This window comes from Chionomys nivalis, chromosome 6 (genome assembly GCF_950005125.1).
Source record: "Chionomys nivalis chromosome 6, mChiNiv1.1, whole genome shotgun sequence".
Lineage (NCBI taxonomy): Eukaryota > Metazoa > Chordata > Mammalia > Rodentia > Cricetidae > Chionomys > Chionomys nivalis.
Window position 1 is genome coordinate 52,987,612 of NC_080091.1, and position 21,674 is coordinate 53,009,285.

The 21,674-nt window shown below is 37.9% G+C and overlaps 1 protein-coding gene across 5 annotated transcripts in view; it reads right to left on the reverse strand.

Moving 5' to 3' along the window:
- Nucleotides 1–21,674, reverse strand: part of Kcnip4 (potassium voltage-gated channel interacting protein 4) — a 444,990-nt gene that overhangs the window by 74,383 nt on the left and 348,933 nt on the right. For 4 of the 5 annotated variants that reach the window (XM_057772069.1, XM_057772072.1, XM_057772068.1 and 1 more), the window contains exon 2: nt 19,937–20,061. In XM_057772069.1, the coding sequence (XP_057628052.1) occupies nt 19,937–20,061 (125 nt within the window). The remainder of the gene's footprint in view (nt 1–19,936; nt 20,062–21,674) is intronic. The other variant, XM_057772071.1, reaches the window with a different exon arrangement.

Here is a 21,674-nt window from a genome sequence, read left to right on the forward strand (position 1 = left end):
AAGGCTCAGGGATAATTACAGAAGAAGGAATGGAAAGAGTATAAGACACAGAGGCAGTATATGACTACAAGGAAGTAGTGTTTTCTGTACACATCAGGGAAGTTTCACATATAAATACATGGCAACTGTGACGGCATACACAAGACCTGTGAAACTCAAGTTAAACAAAAATCCCAGCATGGAGATGGGAGTCAACAGGAAGTGGCACCCATAGATAATCAGCTATTATCACTGACAGCTGCTTGGAGAGAGGAGTCAGCTTTCTTTAAGGATGTGTGTCCTAATGCTTCTGAAGCTAATGCTTCAGTTAAAGGCTACACATAGAAGAGGAGTTTATGGGCAGTAGCAACTGTACTTGACTGATTAAAAAAGAAGAAAAAAGAGAGAACAGAAAGTTGAATCTGTCAGGAATGGGGAAAGAATCTGGAAGGAGTAGGAAGAGGGGGTAAATGTCTAATAAAAAACAAAACAAAAAACAAACAAACAAACAAAAAAACACATCGAGCCAGGCCGTGGTGCTGCACGCCTTTAATCCCAGCACTCGGGAGGAGAGGCAGGCGGACCTCTGGGAGTTCAAGGCCAGCCTGGACTAGAAGAGCTAGTTCCAGGACAGGAACCAAAAGCCACAGAGAAACCCTGCCTCGAAAAAAACAAAAAACAAACAAACAAAAAAAAACACATTGAAAAGGGATTGAGGCTCATGAGATTTTTCTGAATCTATGTTAGCATATTTATGGGTGCCACACTTGATAAGATTTCATTTAGGCATCTGTAACAATGAGAATCCACGGGTGTAGATTTCTGTGAGATTTCTAGATTCAAACTTATATTTGTAACAACAATTAAAGAAAAAGAGGCCATGAGTTTGAGAGAAAGCAAGAGAGGGAGATGTCCATGAGGATGGGTGAGGAAAGAAAAGAAAGAAGAAAACAATGTAATTTCAAAAAATAACAAATACAAAAATTGACTATATAAAGTTCTCAGTGTGCTAATTAAAATGGAAAAATCAAAGAAAAAGTCACATTAGGAATCAAACGGCTTTGGTTGTTTTATTTGTTGTTGTTGCTGTTGATCTAAATGAAGAGTGTTTGCAAATGTCCATCTGCATGAAGGGTTTGGCAGCTAGGGTTCCAGCTCATCCTCAACATTTGTCTTTGCTAACAGAGCTGAACATCTACGAGCAGTAGAAGGCAGACAACCTAAAAGGCACCAGGAGCCTGCTCTCTGCAGCATGATATCTATTCTCTGTGATGGAATGAAGTGGTCCTTGGAGGTTCCTCTCTGGTTTTAAAGGCAGATTTTCATCATTATTTGTACATTGCATCATTTAGTTTTCCACCTGGGGAATAGAGGTTGCTATGGGGAAATAGAAGGGTATGAAGTCAAAACAACTCCTGAGTCTTTTTTCCTAGTTTTGTGTGCAAATAGCTTGTTGATTGGAATTAATTGCAAGACTGGGCTTTCTCTTGCTCCTGTTCCATAAATTAAAAGTTATGTACTTTGGTTTTGAACTGATGTCAATTGCTGTATCTAGAAACCCTGTACAGGAACTCTAGTGCACTCCATGCATCCAGCCTTTTCATCACATAAAGGACATTCTTTGGTGGTGTGTATCTTTGATCTTCACAATACATCATTAATGATTTAAAAATCTTTATGAACCAGTTTACCCTTGCTAGTTTTCCAGTTTCCTCTCTCATTCCTGAAGTTTGTATAATTTGTTAATTCTAATGTATGTCTATGCATTTCTCTAAAATCCTGTTTGATATCATATAAGTTGAACCTTTAAGCAAATAAATTTTTGGGTAATGATTAGGTCAGATTGGTTGAAATATTTTCTAATGGTTCCAGGTTTTATTTTGTTCATTGTAGTAATGCTAATAATACTCACCAATTATATATTTTAATTTGTACATGTATGTGTGTGTGTGTATGTATAAGGCTGTTAAATTTGTACCATTAGTTCCAATCACTCATCACATCACATCATCACATGTCATATATTCAACAAGTGCAATTCATCAAAGTTTGAAAAACTCAATCTAAATGTTTGACTGCTAACTCCTAATGCTCCAAGTCCATTAACCATCCAATAGCCTATTTATCTACCACAAATCTCAGAAACCTCTTTATTTTCTCTCCCCAAAATACAGATCCAATCTCCAAACCTCTCATTTCAACTACTATAAATTTTAGTTCAGTCCATCACTGTATCTTAGCAAGATGACTGAAGCTTCTGTCTTACTGAACTTTTAGTCAATTGTCCTCCTTCACCAATTCCAGTGCCTACCAAATGGAGTTTTGTGTAAATGCAGATTAAGACACTCATTACTAAAATTTTCAGGGACTTCACAGTGCACAAAGATTCTAAGTCAGTTGCAAGGTCACTTTAGTATTTACCCCAACCACAGCAATGTAGTCATAATAACATCTATTGGCTCTTTGGAAATTTTAATTAGTCCTTTTGTATTTCAGGGATTTTGTGTTTTGTTTCATGTAGAAGTACTTTTTCATTGGTCTTTTCATAATACTTTAGGCGTGACTTGAAATTCCTCAATCTCAGATAGGCCTGTTATATATTAGAGTTCTGTAAGGAACACAGTCAATAAGATACCTACCTATTTATCAATCTCTTTACATATATATTCTATCTATCTATCTATCTATCTATCTATCTATCTATCTATCTATCTATCTATCTATCTATCATCTATCTACTATCTATCTATCTATCATCCATATATCCTCAAACTTCTATTTTCCTATGATAAATATTTTAAGGAGAAAGCTCATGTGGTTATGTGAACTAGTAAATCTAAAATATATTCTCCAATCAGGCTGACTCCAATCCTGCTGAAAGTCAGGCAAGATTCCTACATTATAGTATTGAGGCAGAATTTCTTTTCTCAAGGCAGCCTCAGTTTTTGTCTTGTGTCTATCAACTGTTTGCTCATAATGTGAGTTCTATTCACACTAATGCTTTATTTAAAGTCATTTTTTCATTTTTCTGATTGTATGTTAATCATAATATTCATCCCTTCTTCCTCCCTCCAAACCCTCCCATATACCCATTCTTTCTCTTTCAAATTTATAGACTTGTGTTTCATCAATTGTTATTACATGCGTATGTGTATTTGTGTATCTATCTATCTATTATATTCTTAAATATAAGTCAGTTACCTATAGGTCTTAACAAATACAAGAAACCCTAATAGTAATAACTGGATTAGCATTTGATGGAAAACTGAGCACCATAGCCTGGGCAACTCAACATAATTGACCTTCAAATACTTTCTAGGTTTCCCTCACAGGGGTTTGCCTGTATTTGCATATTAATTTTCATTTCCTCCACTGGACTTCTTATTTGTGTGTTAACTCTTTTTCTCATTAAGTACCTAAGTAGCAAAGTCGCTGAAGTATGTTAAGTACTCGACAAAGAGTGAAATCATGCAACATGTGCGTGGAAAATGATTAAAACTAGCAGAAGCTTGAGGTGAGAAAAGTTGACCCCATCCAAAATTCTACTAGAATAGGAATACTGCGTGTCAAATATAATTCATTTAAAGTGCAGCGGTAAGGGAATAACCTATTCTTTTACATTTTCTTTTGACATATTCTCTTCCCTTGTATTTTTGTCAAATTAAATCAATCAATAAGAGTTATGATGATTTACAGTCTTAAGCACTGAAACCAAATGTGTCATTATGCAGACTCATGAAGTTTTGGCAAGTTATTTTAATGGAGATTTGATTATGTGTCAGGATCATTGGAATAATTGCCAGTTAGACTTACATTAATGAACACATTTAGGTGGGGATTATAAAAAATGAAAAATTATGATTTTTTTTTCTGGAGTGTTTTTTTGCCAGCAACTTGCAGTGATAAATAGTGCCCCAGATTTATTTTTGTTTTAACCACAAAGTATGTAATTGCACAGCATGCTCTTTGAGGAATGTGTGCTAAATTTGAAAAATAATATATTAGGCTCCTAACAATATGTCCTTTGTAAACCATTTACATTAAAAAATAACCAAAGGTGAAAGATAAATACTGCAGCAGCTGATCTACCCCTCACCCCAGTCTACCTGCTGCTGTATGTTTGAGGTCTGTGCTGTGTGTGTTGGGTTCTTTGGGTAACAATTTGTGTTAGCAGCCTCCTTGGATGAGGCTTGTCAACACAGCGCTTTATCAATGGCTCCATGTTTGACGTCTGTGTTGCATGTGTCAGGTTCCTTGGACAACAACTTGCATTAACAGTCTTCTTGAATAGGGTCGGTTCACATCTCAGTCCACCTGCTTCTCCGTGTTTGAGATGTGCACTGTATGTATTTAGCTCCATAGACTATAACTTGTGCTAACAGTCTCCTTGGATGAAGTTGATCCATACAGCAATCTGTCATTCCTTATCTGAGATCTGTGCTGTGTGGGTTGGGCTCCATAGACAACAACTTGTGCTTGCAGCCTCTTTGGATGCAGTTGAACCATACAACAGTTAACCTGCTGCTCTGTGTTTGAGATCTGTGCTGTGAAGGTTGGGTTTCATGGGCAAAAATTTGTGTTAATAGCCTGCTGTGGGAACTCCTTCGTGAGTAGCCACTGAGATACTGACCTACTTTGAGCATCGTCTCTTGTGCTAATAAATACAGATGAAAAACATGCATGGGTCTCTTGGGTGCTGGATTCAGTTCCAGTTCCCAGAGCTTGCAGAGGACTAAGAATCGCTACACTTTCTATGAGTTTATCCCCAGAAAAAATAAATCTTTGTTATACTCCATTCTAGGCTATTGTGAAACTCTTTTGTGTTGGGAGCTGTGAACCCCCCAGATCCTGAATTTCTGGTAAACAACTTGTAATTCTTGCAGTTCTTCTGAGCACGAGACCCTCAAGAGTTCCTGATGGTTTCTGGTGGGTTTGGCTGGGGCATGGCTATAAGTTAAGGATCCCTATATAAGCTGCCCCTGGATACAATAAAGGGGGCATTCTGGCATCAAGGATGACCTGTGCGTCTGTCTGTGAGTCTTTGTGTGTTTCAATCTCCAGCTGCTTGCCCAGATCACAAACTGTATTGTAGTGCATAGAGCACAGATGGTCGTGGTGCACTATACTTTTGTACACCAACAACAGCCTCCTTGGATGAACCTCTTTTTGAATTTGCTGTGTATTCAGTTCCAAGGTCCAGTGCTAAGGAAATAAGGAGACTTCAAAACATCCATAAAACAGGTACTTATTTTTTAAATGTTTGTCCTACAAGTGATATCTCAGTTTGTGTTGTCAGTTGAACTGCTCCCTTCAGATCAAAACAATTTTGTTTTGGGAAGGTAGGATGAAACATGGGGAGGCTTTAGAAACAATCTTCCCACCAAGATTCACAGAAGCAAGTTTCTTTTAGTTAATTACAGTGTTAGCTGTCTCTGCAAATCTACTTTCTCTTTCTGTATATATATAATGTTGCTCAGTTAGTCCTTAACCTCCCTGTGACTCTATTTGAGCCATTGATGCAAATAACAATGATGCTCAGAATCTTTGCATTTTATCTTAATATGAAAGTGCATTTAAAATCCACAACACAATGACTCTTACCTTTTGGCTGGTTTGGAACATGGAAGTAAAGCTGTTTGTATAATAAAATTGGGAACTATATAATAAACAGTAAAAGACTGGTAGAGCAAAACTAACATCAATCTGATTCAAAGTACCTGTGTCTTACAAGAAAGTTAAAACATTATCCTATTTACAAGATTTTTTTTAGACTAAAACTTAGAGGAATGACCAAGATTAACTAATCTTTAAAAATGTTTCTTTTCTTTTATTATTTTTGCTTTATAAAAAGTTTGCCTTTAATTTTTAAAGAGAGTTTCAACATGCCCTGTATTATATACTAGGTTAAAAATATAAAAAAAAATGTGTTGTCTCTTTTAGTTAAGAAATTATTTATGGTGGTGTGTGTGTGTGTGTGTGTGCGCGCGCGCGCACGCGTGTATCCATGCATGCATGCACATGCGCATATGCACAATGGGCATTTGGGCATCCACACCATGAAGTGTGGAGTTTGGAGCACATCTCTGTAGAGTCAGTTTTGTTCATCTGCTTTTGCATAGCATTCAGAGATGGAGTTTAAGTCATAGCTTTGTGTAGCATGGCCCTTTACCTGCTGAGCCTTCCTGCTGCCCCTTTGTCTTTTAAATTCCAGAGAAAGACTAATTATGAAAAGATTTCTACAAGTTTTGCAGGAATTTAAAAGACAGAATGAAAGCCACCATAATAGTGTATAAAATATCTACATTCGTCTTTACATAAACTAATTTGGGTCTTCTAATTTTTTGATGGGGGGTGACGGGGGAAGAGCAGATTTGTAAAATGCAAACCCAAATTTGAATGTAAAGCAAAGGCACCTCTGCGAAGAGCTTTTATAGAGAAGTGGGATTCAGAGTAGCAGAGTGCTAACAACTGTGCTAATGATGGTAATGATAATCGTAGTAATAATAATAGCAGCCATTTGAGCGTCATTATGACAGCTGCTCTGTGTTCTGTTCTCCATGCACATTCTCTTTGCGAAAGAGTATGTGAATTGCTTTATACAGCAACATAAATGAGGCCCAGAGAGATGGTGTATCTTCCCACAAAGTAGTCTAAACAAGAGTATAATTACCTTCTAATTTTCCCTTTGCAGTAGGCAGACTTCTGGGCAGAAAAGAGTTAGCATAGTGGACCCGACACCGCTCTCATCAGGAAGTCCTGCTGTCAAAGTTTGTCCTTCGTTATTGTTTGAGAACTTGAATTTTGAGACTTTCTAACATTTCTCATGAGTGGTTCATTCTGCCTAAAGTGTTTGTGCAAAGGAAAGAGTGTATGTTGAACACCTGCGTTGCTTCCGAAGCTCCAGAATTTGGGTACGCTAGGCACTGAATGTCTAATGAGCATTCTTGCGAGACAACATTTCACAAGTGTTGTCATGACTCATGGCTGCAAGAATGAAACATATTTCTTGGAACTCAGAAAGGCCTCTCAGAATCTTGCATTGGACTTCTTCCTAATTTTGCCCAGAAGGTCTTCTCCTTTTGCAAATTTTCTTTTTACTACTTTGATATAATAACTATAAATAAGACCTTCATAAACCCCATAATTACTCTAAAAATCATCAAAATTACCTAAACTGTATATAATTGCTGAACATGACAAACTTTTCACTGATGCCATTTTCTCCTTTGAAGAAAAGAGAGCCTCATTTTCCTCAAGCACAGAGGGAGATACTCTATAATTTACCCTTTCTTGACATCAGGTATCTGAATAAAATCAGGGTACTGAATGCCAGACAACAGATATGAAATAGAAGGGATTATGCCCATAAAACACCCACATGATATGCCTTGATCTCTTTTCTCTCATTGTGAGTCAGTTGCAGATGGCCCAACAACAGGTGATGACACTATAGGCATGAATTAACTACTAGAGCAGTGGTTCTTCCTAAGCTGCAATCCCCCAACTCAGTTTCTCATTCTGTTGGTGATCCCTAGCCATAAAATAATTTTCCTTACTACTTCATAACTGTAATTTTGCTATTGTTGTGAATTATAATGTAAATAACTGATATGCAGATGTTTTTAGCTGACCCCTGTGGAAGGGTTGTTCAACTCCCAAAGGGGTCATGAACCACAGGTTGAGAACTGCTATACTAGAAGAAAGAATGTCCTCAGTCAACTAGAAGAGCAGAATATTCACTCAGTACCCCAATAATCTACAAGAGACTGGGAGATAAAAACATAGACAAATATTATTTTTGTCACTGAGGTTTCTGGATCGTTGCAATAATTAATCTGTTGTAAAACAATGACAAGAGGGAACGATCGTTTGATGAATCTACTCTGCCCACCTTTTTCTTGCAACTACTGAAATATATTGTATAGGTAATAGAAATTTTAAAGTCACATCAATTCCTGAATGATATGTAGGTAGACAGACAGATGAATATATAGAAAGATAGGCAGACAGGTATAGACAGACAGACAGACAGATACACACACATGTGCATGTGTGTATGGGTGGGTTCACATTTGTTCATATGTGAAAATGATTGTGAAGGCCAGGGAACAGATTTTCTTTAAAGAGGAAAATGTGTAGGTATTACAGAGCATATGTTTGCTTGAAGAAGGAGAAGTGTAAGTTAAGGCCCATGAGGAAGAATCCCCTGGACTGCATGCAATACCTTACAAATGCAGCTATGCTAACAGGGCACAGCATAGGTGGTTGGGGGAAAGTCTGAAACAACAGGCTGATTGATCATGGCCACTGAAGCATAGACAAGGTCTACCTGAAGGTTTTAGAAGCAATCGGTTCTAAACAAACCATTTTTTCTGGATGAGTATGTGCCTCATTCCATGCTTACAACTGAATACGAGAAATACAAATGCATGCGTTTCTATATCTATATATGCTTCTCTTGATTTTTCTTAGCTCTTTTTATTCTGGTTGCTTTGTCCTACTATAGTTTGTTTTAGTTTGTAGCATTTTATTTTAATATTGTTCTTTAGATGTCTGTTTATTTTGTAATGAGAGCTAGAAAGGATGTGGATTTGGATGGGAGGGAAGGTGAGCAGAATCTCAGAGGAGTAGTGGGAGGAGAAACCATAATCAGAATGTATGGAAAAATATTTTTAATAAAAGAAAAATAAATTAGAAAAAAAGGTTTATTTGACTCATGATTTGGAGTGATGAGTGGCCCAAGATAGTGTAGCTGTATCAGACAAGGTCTTTCTTGATGATGTGGAAACTGTATGTTTCCAAAAATGTGAAGGGCATAAACAGAAAGACAGAATATCTTAGTTTAGTCTTCTCATATTCTTGTAAGGCCAATTTCCTTTGATTACAACTGCAGCCTGAGAGCCTCAATTAACCTTAATTACTCCCATGGCCATACCTTCAAATGCCACAGTTGATTTAATATCGGTTCTATTAATAACACATAAGGGGCTAACATGATCACAAGTGTTTAAGTGGGCACATTTAAATGATTGTAAGGTATAAGAGTAGTGTGTCTGTATTCTAATGGCAATAGAAAATTATTAATTGCTTTTAAGTAGGAATAAACAGGATTCTATTTGTTCTGTAGAACACCTCCTTCAGGTTTATTAGGGAGAACTCCTCAGAGAGAGACAAGACCAGGACCAGACATGCCTCTACCATATGGCAAGAGGAGTCTATAGAAGAATATGGGAGGCAGGGTAGTGGAAACAAAGCAAGGAACAGCTATGAGAGAATGGAAACCTGGATTACTGACCATATTTGTAATTAATTAGATTTGGAAGGTTCTGAAAGAGGAGTCTAAGCATCTAGAAGGAGACCCTTTCCCTAGAGTTATTATGTATTGTAGACAGGGATGAGAGACAAAGACCCCCATTAAAATGTAATGAAAGTAAAACCTTTTTAAAATCCAGGCACAGTATGAGTGAACATAGTCCACACAGATGAGGCATAACAAGTGTTCCAAGCCAACTTTTATTTTCATTTTGAGAGGTGGGGTGGGGAGGTTTGAGAAGTTACAGGGAAAGATTGCTCCTACAACATTTCAAAGGTTGTAGAATGAAGGTGGAGAAGAACAGCAGCATGGCCATCCTGTGACTGCCAAAGAGATTTCTAAGTAGGCAAGAGAAATTGAGAAGGTGGAGTGTCAATTCACTAGACCACCTGGCAGGCCAGGCGTAACATACCTAAGACCAGGGCACCTGACCAATATAGGTATGCTGGTTCTCTAGACATCAGATGAAATGTTTATGATTAATTGCTGATGGTTAAGAAAAATAGTTAATTTATACGATACATGTATTATTAACACATTTGTGTCAAAAGGATCCAAGAGAAGAGAGAGAGAGAGAGAGAGAGAGAGAGAGAGAGAGAGAGAGAGAGAGAGATTTATATACATGAAAGAATATATAGGATTGAAGAAGTAGAGAAGTAGCTTGGTAACCAAATACTGGCCCTGCATTTGTAACATCCTGAGTTTAATCCTCAGTGCTGTTGCTGGGTGTGTGTGCTGTTGCTGGGTGTGTGTGTGTGTGTGTGTGTGTGTGTGTGTGAATGCATATGTTTATAGAGAAGCAAGATAACTGGTTAGAAGTAGCTGCCCATAGCAAGGTGTGATGATAAATTTATATTGGTATGACAGGTACTTTTATTTATATCACTCCATATGTCCCCACATATTTAATATGAAATCTTATTAGTTTAAAATAAGAAAAAATACTAAGTAAATCTAGAAGAATTTAAATATCACAGAATGTACTGAACATTCACTCTTGCCCCAGTGAACGGATTTCAAGATGAGACCACACCACCTTCATAGTGAATTTAAAACAATATGAAAAAACAATTGAAGTGTTACAAGATCTGTGGACAACACTCAAAATTGAAGACAGTCTGCAACAGGAATTCCAATTCATCATCTCAGACACATGGACATTGACATCCTGAGTCAAGCTACAAGCGTTCTGAAAGATAATCTGAAAAACCTGGAATTTAATACAATGTCCACAGACGCGTAGCTGTACAAAAGAGGTGGACCATGCTTGTTGGAAGGTTTGGATCAGAAAAGTACATATTCTATGCTGATGTTTAGAAATCAGAAAGAGATCATGAACACTGGTCAGACCTAAAAACAGCCCTTTCCTGAAAAATTCTTCTTAGAAACCTGACAGAGAATTCTACTGTGGCATAGGAAATAACATTTTAACTGTTCTCAGACTTAACTCCTGGAGTATCTGAGGAATGCTGTGCTTAGCTTGTGTCGAAGTTTTTCAAGAGATGAACAAAACCAGTTATTACCCACCTCCCTCAACGATTGGAAGAGAAGATTGTAATCACTAATGCGCTGACAGGAAGACAGAAGCTACCTGGTGAAATGACTTTCTGAAGGTCGCACAATCAGTCTATGAACGCTTTGCTTGAGAATAACTAGGAGGCACGACAAAAGACCAATTGCCTTCTTCAATCAGCAGTGTGCTTCTCTATCCTCACCCCGGTGTCTTCCTCTTCATGCTTCTGCTATCTTCCCTTTCTTTCCTTCTTGCCACAAGTGGGAATCAAAGATTTTCATGCAAATGCAGTCTGTCAAAAACAAAGATCCCTATACTTTCACCTTCAATTCCCCTTGCCTATTTTAAAAGTCTTAATGCAGGAGTCATCAAGTTCTTTGTGTAGGGGCAGAGTACATAAAGAACTCTCAGCTCCCATTGGTCCCTTCAGTACCAATATCAAACAGAATTCTTGTACAGTTCAAAAAATTTTGATGCTGTCTTTGATGACCTCCCTAAGGAGATATCTGGGTTACAGGAGAAGTGGTGAGCCTGGGGGTTGCATTTGATGTGACTCCAGAGCAAATTCAGGAATTTGCTCAATAGCTGATTCTGTTCCTACTCACTCACAAATCAGACCGAGAGGAAACTCCTACTGCTGACCTCTAAGAGGCACATCTTTTTGAGTCTCTTCTTATTAAATGCAGAAGCATACAAAGATTATGACATGATATGTTACACAACATAATTATGCTATATTATATATGACTGTGCTTTCAAGATCAAATGTCTGTCCTTTTTGCTGGACCTAAAGAGGTGATCTGACATGTTGGAAATGATTCTATAAAAGGGGTGTCTGGTAAGGGCATATAGAAGCTGCTAGAAGCTGAGTGGCCTTATATGATGAACAACAAGGGACTGAGCTCTCAAACTACTGCCATGATGTATTGAATTCACCCAGCAATTATGGGGATGGAAGTATTCCCAGGACGCCTGAAGAAATGTAAACCAAAGAATGCTATTCTGTAGCCCTGCAAGACTCTTATCAGAGAGCCCTGCAATGGCTGGACCCCTGAGGCTCAAAACTGGCAGGATGAATGACATGTTTTTAAACCACGAAGTAAGTGACAATTGTTATGTATTGATGAAATAGCACACAAATATCTTACAGTTTTAGTTAAAAAAGGATAGTATTGCAAAATTTTTACACAATAGTAAAGTCATATCCTAAAATATATTTGAATCTACTGGATACTTTGACCTATTAGAATGCAAAGTGTCTGAAGTAAAGGAAGCAGGCAGAGATCCAAGAGAAGAACTAGGTGATTGAAACAGAGAGGCTGACCTCTGTGTTCAGATCTCATCTTAGGCTTTGAAAAACAGGAGCAGTGGACTGTAAATTATTAATTAATGAAAAGAAATACCAAGGAGACAGGACCATATTGAAATTTAAACTTACAATATCTTAAAATCAAAATGAATTATAGTTGTATTTAAAAGAACAGCTAATCCAAGTACTGAATTTAAAAGTTATTTGAACTATTTTTAGATTTGTGGTTCTCAATCATAGCTTCTATGGATTACATACGACATGATTTTTTAATCTAGGACTTTGGACATTTAAAACAAGCAAAAATTTCTGAGCATAACCTAACTCCAGAATGAAGAATATCAAAATTATTAAACCTGGTACTTTCTTCAACCCTTCCAGACACTAAACACACACACACACACACTGAGCACCTCATTGGATTCCAGTGTAAACACTGTAGTCATTGTAGCCATTGATATTAGACACTGTAGGCATCATTACAATTAGACAATTAGGTCAAAATGCTTTTATATGATAGAACATCCTTTTAGATTCTTTTCATTCCATGGTTCCCAGTTTTGTCTCTACATTATACTTACCAAAAGAACTATATGTATAAGTCCTGATGCTCAAGTTCCCCTGAATCCCAGAGCAATTACATCAAAATTGCCAAGCATCATACCCAACAATTTGTAAGTTTTAAAGTTCCCCAGATGATTGCACGCAGTGAAGTTTGAGACTGCTGATCGGCAGATAATATTTTGTATTTTTTCTGCTGCATCTCACTTCATGAATAATAATGTAGCTGAGTACCCAAGAGACTGCCTGGGAGTTATGGAGACGAGGCCTAAGTAACCCACACCCCACACTGATGGTGCACACAACAGAAGCTGACTGTGTGGGAATGCACTAATATTTTATTTTTTCCTTTTAATTATATGGTTAGTTCTAAAATAAATAAATGCTCTAATCAAATGTCCCAGTTTATAAAGATAAAGGCATACAGTTCACTGAGGCTGAGAGAGCTGCCCAAACAACTAAGCTAAAACCTTGACTGAGTTATAGGATGTCTATATCACAGAAATGACAGCCAGTGTGGTCCCCAGGCAGCAGTAATCGCAACCCTTGTGAAACTGTCTAAAATGGAAAGATGTGCTCCCTGACCTACTATGTCATAATCTTTCAGGCTGGGGCTTGGCAGGTGGTTCCATGACAGTGATGGCAGCCAAAACCCATGTGCTCTTTCCATCTCCTTTAGATGACTATGTTTAAAGACTCAGTATAAGATAAGTGAAAGAAGAATATGTGAGTGACTCCACTAGGCTGTCAGGGAGGAGAGAAGATGCTACTCTCTACCTTCTCTTTCTCCAGTTCTCTACTTATGTTCACAATCTATACTGATACTGAACATGGAACATGGAAAAATGTGGGTTCATGGTAAACTTGCTTGGCAGGGGGACCTACCAAACTGAGCCACTTTCAGACAAGGGTAACTATTTTAGATGTGGATTATGGTTTATCCTTTCAATCAAAATACGGAGAGTTTTAAAAGGTTTCATTAAAATGTGTCTTCCCACTGTTTCCAGGGAAATAGATTTTCGAGCTTGAGGGCTTTAAGATAATTAATATTCAGGAAGCAAGGGCAGCTAGCTTGCTTTCTCTGATGGAAACTGATTCTGATTGCTGCATCCAATAACGTGTGAGCTTTTCTGACCTTCTCCTTTGTCTGTCTTGCTACGATTTAGGGCACTTCTGTCTCAGCTGTACATTTCACTAGAATTACACAAAAATCAAAAGGTTACTGTTGTTTGATTTTCTATTACTACATTCTGAACAAACCAAGGTCCGTTCTTTCAAAGCAGCAGATGAAATGTGTGCTGGGTACACTCATATCCGAGAAATATCTCACATTACATCAGGTGTGAAAGCGAGGGCAAAGAAGAAAGGAGAGGGAAATATAGACGAAGGGAGGGAGGAAGGCTGAAAAAGCGAGAGGAGAGAATTGAATGAAAGAGATGAGAATATAAAGTTGAAGGGAGAGAAAGAAACAAAAATGGAAATGGAGACAAGGAGGTGAAGCTGGGCAATGGACAGAGTGAGGGTGGTAGTAGAGAAAGGAGAACATGTAAGAAAAATAACTAAAAGAAAGGCAGGCAATTTATTATGAAGTACCACTTGTGTAAGACACGCTTCAGAGTTGCTGGCTGCAGAGGTTAATAATGATGGTAGCAATCATGATTCCAATTTACAACAAATGGGATTAAAGGCAGCCAGACCTCAGATGGAGAGACCTGCATTGGTGAGAAGAGAATAAGTACATAGCAGCAGCTGAGGTACCCAGAGATGCGAGAGGTTAGATTAATGAGCACTTTTTACACAATCACTTTAGATATAGTGTAAGGTCCACTGTTCTTTAAAAGGTATTTTTTATGACATTCATGAGAAAAACGAGAAATTTCTAGAATTTTGAAGTAAACACAGCTAGAGTTTTATTCTGTGATTAACCTTATTTGTTATTGACTTTTGGCTAAGGCTTGACATTTCTGATATCATTCCCATCTGTATGTTGCCTCAGCGTTTTCTACCATCATTGACACCATCATTTCTTACTGAGGTATATAGAGGGATGTGTAACTAGGAAATCTCTTACCTGCCTTATTCAAGTCCTCATAGCTATGTGTTATTTTGGTTTGGGTATGAAGTCCTCTGTGACCTTATTGATAAAGACATCATATACTTGAGTCACAGAACATAAAAAAGTCAATGGGATACTTACCCATAAGATTTATTCCTACTGGTTAGTTTTCATAGTGTTGTGGTTCTTTGCACACTATCATAGGTTAAATATATTCTTTGGTCTTAAGCAGTTGTGAAACCTGCAAGCCACAACAACTGCCATGGCAATATATTCACACTAGTGCAATAATTGATTAAATGTCATGGGAGTAACTAAATTCTGTACTTGAATCTAAGGCCTACTCTATGAGGTTGATTACATGACTGGCATTGGCAGTGCCAAGAATCTGTGTCTAGATAGGTTTCAGGCTCTACAATAGAACCAACTACTGCTATTCCAGTAAATGGGCATAGTATTAAAACAGCTCGTAATGACATCACTATACCACAAAGCCAATACATTCTCTTCTCCCTTAACAGAGAAGCTGAGATCCTCAATTGGACAACATGAAAAGGATAACAGATTCCAATAAATGGGCTATACATCTCAAATACCCCCAAAGAGTCATGGATCTTTGAGAAAGGGGAAGGAAAAATCATAATAGCCAGAGGTAGTCAATATCTCTATGAAAACAGTATTGTCCAATCTCAATAGGATAGCTGGGCATATGAATTCAAAGTGATTGTTACAGCATATATAAGACCTTGGAAAGCTCAAGTCAAGCAAAATGTCATCATAGAGAACAGACGTGAACATGAGGTTCCACCCCTAACTGAAGACCTGTTGGCATTTGGAAGTTGCTGAGGGAAGGGTCAATTTCCTTTAATGATGTGACTCCCAGAAAGTTGACCATATTCTAAGGCAGGCTCCACCCGCAAGACTATTTAAGCAAACACAGATTGGACATAATGGGTTAAAAAAATCAAGAAGAGTACTTTATGTTGAGTGAGCAGGGAAATAAAGGTGTATCTAAACAGAGTTATAGCAGAAATGCACTGCATGAAACTCTCAAAGCATTAATGAAGCAGAAACAACAGCAGCAAATCCTTAATGTCCCAATGCCAAAGCATGATTTGGATTTATATCTTTCACCCTAAAAAAAAAGCCTTCAAATTATATCAAACATTTTAATATATAATCTAGGATGAGCACAGACAAGATTGTTCTGAAAAGGACCCAATGACAAAGGAATTAATCATATAGAATTGACGAATAGAGGGCTGGGATGATAGATCAGTCAGTAAGAAAGATCTTTCTGTGTCAACATGAGTTAAGTATGAGTCCTAGTCATCCATGTAGAAGGGAGGGGAGCAGAGAAAATTGTAGAGCTCAATAAAAACCAATAAAATATAATTAACAATAAAAAGAGAGCTGGACACAGCTTCTAGTGCTGGTAATTCCACTGTTGGAGAGGTTGGCAGATTCCAAGAGCTTTTGACTATGCAGCCAAAATGGCAAGGATCCAGTTTAGAAAGGGAACATGCCTCAGTACAGGAATGTGGTAAGGATGTAGAAAAGCATATGACATTCTGCTTTGGCACCTGTATTCACATGCATGGGCAAGTGCACCCATACCCTCATGAGCAAACACACACAAAGAACACAATACATGCACAAACATGCACACACATGCATGCGTGTGCGCACGTGCATGCACGCATGCATGCACGCACGCACAGAGAACTGATAAATAAGATTATATTTTTAAAGAAAGGTTTTTTTATGCATCAAGGGAAACTACCAGCAGAGAAAGAGGTAAACCATAGGATAAGACAAATATGTACCATTTATACCTCAAAAAGATGAACTTAATCTATAATATATAATATACTTTAAAAATCCAGTAACAAAAACTTCAACTCTTCTCATTAATCAATGGTCCAATGAACTGAATTGGCAGCTCTTAGAAGAATCCTGAAAACAAACCCTGATACTTGCATGGAATGATTTTTATATACTTATCCATTAATGAAGCAAATATTAGAACTCTGACACACTGTATAACAGAAAGCAACTGATAACAAATGAAGGTAAGGATGTGAGGCAAAAGATCTCTTACCTAATATTGATAGGAACAAAAACTTCTTCAGTCATTTTGGAAATCATTATAGATTGAAGTTTCTAAAAAAATTAACTATAGAGCTACCATATGTGTATACCATTCCTGGGTATATACATAAAGGACTCTAAGTCAACCCAGAGGTACTAGAATATCCATGTTTACTCCTATACATTTCATAATACTCAGGGAATGGAAGCAATCTGTCTACCAACAGGTAAATGGATACAAAGAATGTGGGGTCTATACACAATAGAATTTTGTAGATATAAAATATAAGTGAAAATAAAATTTATAGTAAAATGGTTGGAATTGGAAATTATCTTAAGAAAAGTATCCCAAGCTCAGATAGATAATTACTTTATTTTTTCTGTATATAGATGCTAGATTTCAATATACTTTATATATAGTGAAATTAAATATATATGTATATATACATATATACACACATATGTGTGTGTGTGTGTTGTGGAGTGAAAGCCATGAGACTGGAAAAAAGGAACGTGTGAGGGCAGCGAAGCTTTAAATGATTGTTGAAAGCAGATTTTAAAAAACACACAGGGCAATAGAATGCACATGCCATGAAAGCAGAAGGTGAGCCAGTTAGGACAGGAAGGAGCCTAGCGTGAGAGGGGCAGGAGGTTGAAAGAGTGGAGCAGAGGGAGAGGACTAATAATGAAGTATGTATGAAAATGTCCTAGGGAAAATAACTGCTTTGTAGTCAAACCTGGAAGCCTAAAAACAGTAGAAAGACACAAGAAAAAACACCTATAGGACCTCTGTTGGTTTATGTGTGTATAAGATCAAAATATATGCTCGACTGATGTGCAATTGAATACATAAGCGCTTGGTGATTTAGAGGAAGCAGTTTTCAAATTTTTCAAATTTCACAGGACAGTAAGCTTCACACTCTCCTCTGACCTTGAACTCTTTAAAGACAGCATGCTCTTTCTGGTTTCTGAAGAGTCTGTGACATTGAGCTTTAGCCTGATCCTTTTCGGTGCCCATGATGCACCTGGAAAGGCAGTCACATGCACATTAGGATCAAAGACAACTGCACTCCATGACAACCCACTGGCCCCTGAGGTTTGGATTGATTGACAGTATTTTCTTCTACAAATAATAAAACCCAGTAGTTTTCCCAGTCCTAGAAATGAAATTAGTCAACAAGCTCCAATCTGTAAGTCAAGTATTGGATATTTTTGTTTCCTTTAACCTTGAGAACATTATTCATAAACGTGAGTACAGGCAACTAGCACAGACTGAAAAAAAAATCAAATAAAAAATGATAGTCATTCATTTGATGAAACCAAATTTGAATTCAAAACACTGGAGAAGAATGAGGAGGTCTAACCTTCTAAACAACTTCTAAACAACTAGTCTTTGTCAAGAGATGTACATTAAAGTTTCTCCAAACAGGAATTATAAATAGCAGATACTGGTCTATTTGTAAAGATTGTTTACTATTCTCTATCAAATTCTACCTACAAGATCTACTGAGCAAATTGGGAACATGGGGACCTTGGGAGAGGGTTGAAGAGGTGGGGAGAGGCAGGGAAGGGAGCAGAGAAAAATGAAGAGTTAAATAAAAATCAATAAAAAAATTCCACCTACAATTCCATATATTTTTTATTCCCCAGAGGACCAGTATATACCAGAAATGTTTTAGTGAAAGAGGAGGTCACACACTCATCGTACACACACACACTCACACTCACACACAGAGAGGTTTGTGGCTTGGTGGGCTGGGAAGATAGCAAGTTAATAAATTGCTTGGCTTAAAATCTTTTTTTTTTAATATTTATTTATTATGTATACAATATTCTGTCTGCGTGTATGCCTGAAGGCCAGAAGATGGCACCAGACCTCATTACAGATGGTTGTGAGCCACCATGTGGTTGCTGGGAATTGAACTCAGGACCTTTGGAAGAGCAGGCAATGCTCTTAACCTCTGAGCCATCTCTCCAGCCCCTTGGCTTAAAATCTTGAGGACCAGTTTGATCCCCAGAATCTTTGTTGAAGATTCTGGATGTGATGATGCACACCTGTATTCCTAACACAGGAGGAAGTGACTACAGGAGGACATCTGAGCTTGCTGACCAGGAGCCTATCCACCTTGGTAAGCTCTAGACAAGTTAGACCTTGTCTCGGAAAATAAGATGAATGGTATCTGAGAATAAAAAAAAAAACACAAGCTTGCCAGGCGTTGGTGGCGCACGCCTTTAATCCCAGCACTCGGGAGGAAGAGGCAGGCGAATCTCTGTGAGTTCAAGTCCAGCCTGGTCTACAAGAGCTAGTTCCAGGACAGGCTCCAAAACCACAGAGAAACCCTGTCTCAAAAAACCAAAAAAAAAAAAAAAAAAAAAAAAAAAAAAAAAAAAAAAAAAAAAAAAACCCACAAGCTTGACCTCTGTTCCCCATGCATGCTCACAGATGGACAAATGCATGTGAAGACACGTACATGAGGAGGGGAGGGAGATACATGTGAAGACACACACACACATACGAGAGAGAGGAGAGAGAGAGAGAGAGAGAAGAGAGAGAGAGACTGTTAATCTTTCACCGATGTTTCATTTGACCAAAGAAGGCTAAGAATCTTATTTAGATTTCACGCAGCTCTCTGACAGTCATCTGCAGTTTCTCTTCTAGCCTTTTCTCACACAGACTCTGAATCTAGACATCCTGCTGCTGATTTCTGCCTCTGCCACTAAAATGTATCTTCAGTTTGTTTTGAGGTCTTTCTGTGGCCTCCAATAATATTTTATCAGCATAAAGTAGTTTGCAGGTAAAAAAAGGAAGCACTTATTGAAATGTTCCCACTCCACCTGAAGAAGAAAACAAATCCCAACAAAAGAATTCAATTAAGGAAACACTTTTCAGTACCCATCCTTGTCTAACAGTCAATTAAATTCTACCAGCATTGGCTTGTCAAAGTCAATCAGAGTCCTAGTGGGTATTGACTATTCCAATTGAGGAGAGATGAGGAAAAGCATACACAGGCTTTGGGTTTTCACAGGACAGTGTGTCCCTAACCCCTCACACAATCCTTTTTGAGTGATCCCCTGAGAAGTGGGTAAAGGTGAGGTCACAAAAAAAGTTCTTACGTTTTTAAACCCTCTGTAAAGAATCTGAAGCTCTTTCTTGGTGAATTTGCTCTGGGCTTCCAGCAGTTCCAACGCTTCAGGCCGATGCCTGACCGTAGCCATCTCCAGTTCATCTTCCACGCTGTCTGCAGAGGGAAACCAGAGAGAGACTTAAGCCTAATTGCTGCTCCCTTGGACCGGGAATGAGCAACACAAACATAGGACAAAACCTTTCCCAGATTTCAGGGACTTGTACCTCCAGAAAGGATCCTCACACTGACAGTAACAGTCTCCATTTCTCAGACTTCACCAAATTCAACCATGACATTGCAGCCCATTTTTCCTTAAACGTTCGTTCTATTGAGCAAGGTAAATCTTACAATTTTAGCATTTTCCCCAAACAGCTCAAAATCAGCAACAATCTGAAATTTGTGTTTGCGTATCGAGTACTAGTTTTAAATATAGACATGTTGTATAAAAATATCCCTAGAATCTCATATATCCTGAATAAAACATGGAGGACTCTCTTTATACTTTCTGAGGGTTCCATTAAAAAAAGTTGGGAATCTTTTGGGCGCAGGGAGGAGTTTTACAAATGAAATGTTCAGACCAGGTACTAAGGAAGGCAAAGCAACAGAAGCCAGTTGGACTGGCCAAAGACCAGCCTTCTTTCTGCAGTTTGCTGGAAAGACTGGGGCCTCGAGGTACTTGTAACTAGTGTGTTGTCCAGTAAATGCAGACAGTTTAGAGAGTGTTATACTTTCGTATCTTACCCTGTGACTATATATACATGGTAATTTATCAAAGATATTTTGTGTAAAAAATGTTTTGTGCCAATGTGACTGGGAATTGCTATACAGTTTAATGAAATTTTAGAATAAAATAATGTAATATATCTTCTTTTTTAATATATCAGTTTTCATAACTGCAAACTGAATCCTGTTTGGCTTTTTATAATATAATCGAGCCAAAGATTTGTCAAGAGGAAATATTTCACCCTCAAGCAATATCTCATATTGTGTATGCTTTTAGCATACAGTCATCTAAGCACAAATCTGAAGGATTCTGGGTGTAATAGCGGTGCTCGTGCCTCAAAGGACAGAACTCTTTACTTAAGATACTTAGTCCAGTATCATTACAGTAGAGGGTGGGATGGAGCCATGAGGAAATATTCTCTATTCAAGCCTAGTCCACGCCCCACAGTATTTCATCTGGAAAGCTTTAGTCATTGGCTACAGATTACACATGCAGCTGTTATCCAAAGATGTACCATCAGTGAGTGACACAAACAGTGTTGCCTCTAGCATGTCCACCTGTACACCGAGGTCGTGGGAGGGGCAGCGGGAGGGCTCCCAGTAGGGAGTCAAGGATGAGAAGAAACTGAGCCATCTCCTAACTCTTGCTCTCAAGCGTTTGCAGGAAACCAATATTGGCCATGGAACATAAGTGTGCAATGGGTGTCCTTTTCAATTAAATGACAGGAGGTACTAACAAATATTCATTATCCCTATGTAATTGGCTTTTTTGTGGGTATTGTGGATGAGATTGTTTTCCTGATTTAGTTCTCAGTCTGTTTGTCATTGGTTTGTAGGAAGGTTGCTGATTTTGTGTAACTATTAATGTTATAGTCTGACACTTGCCGAAATTATTTATCAACCCCAAAGGGAAATTTTTAGGGGATTCTTTTATACTAAGAATCAAATCATCTTTAAATAGGGATACCTAGATTTCCTCTGTTCTATTTGTGTTAGGTTCTTTG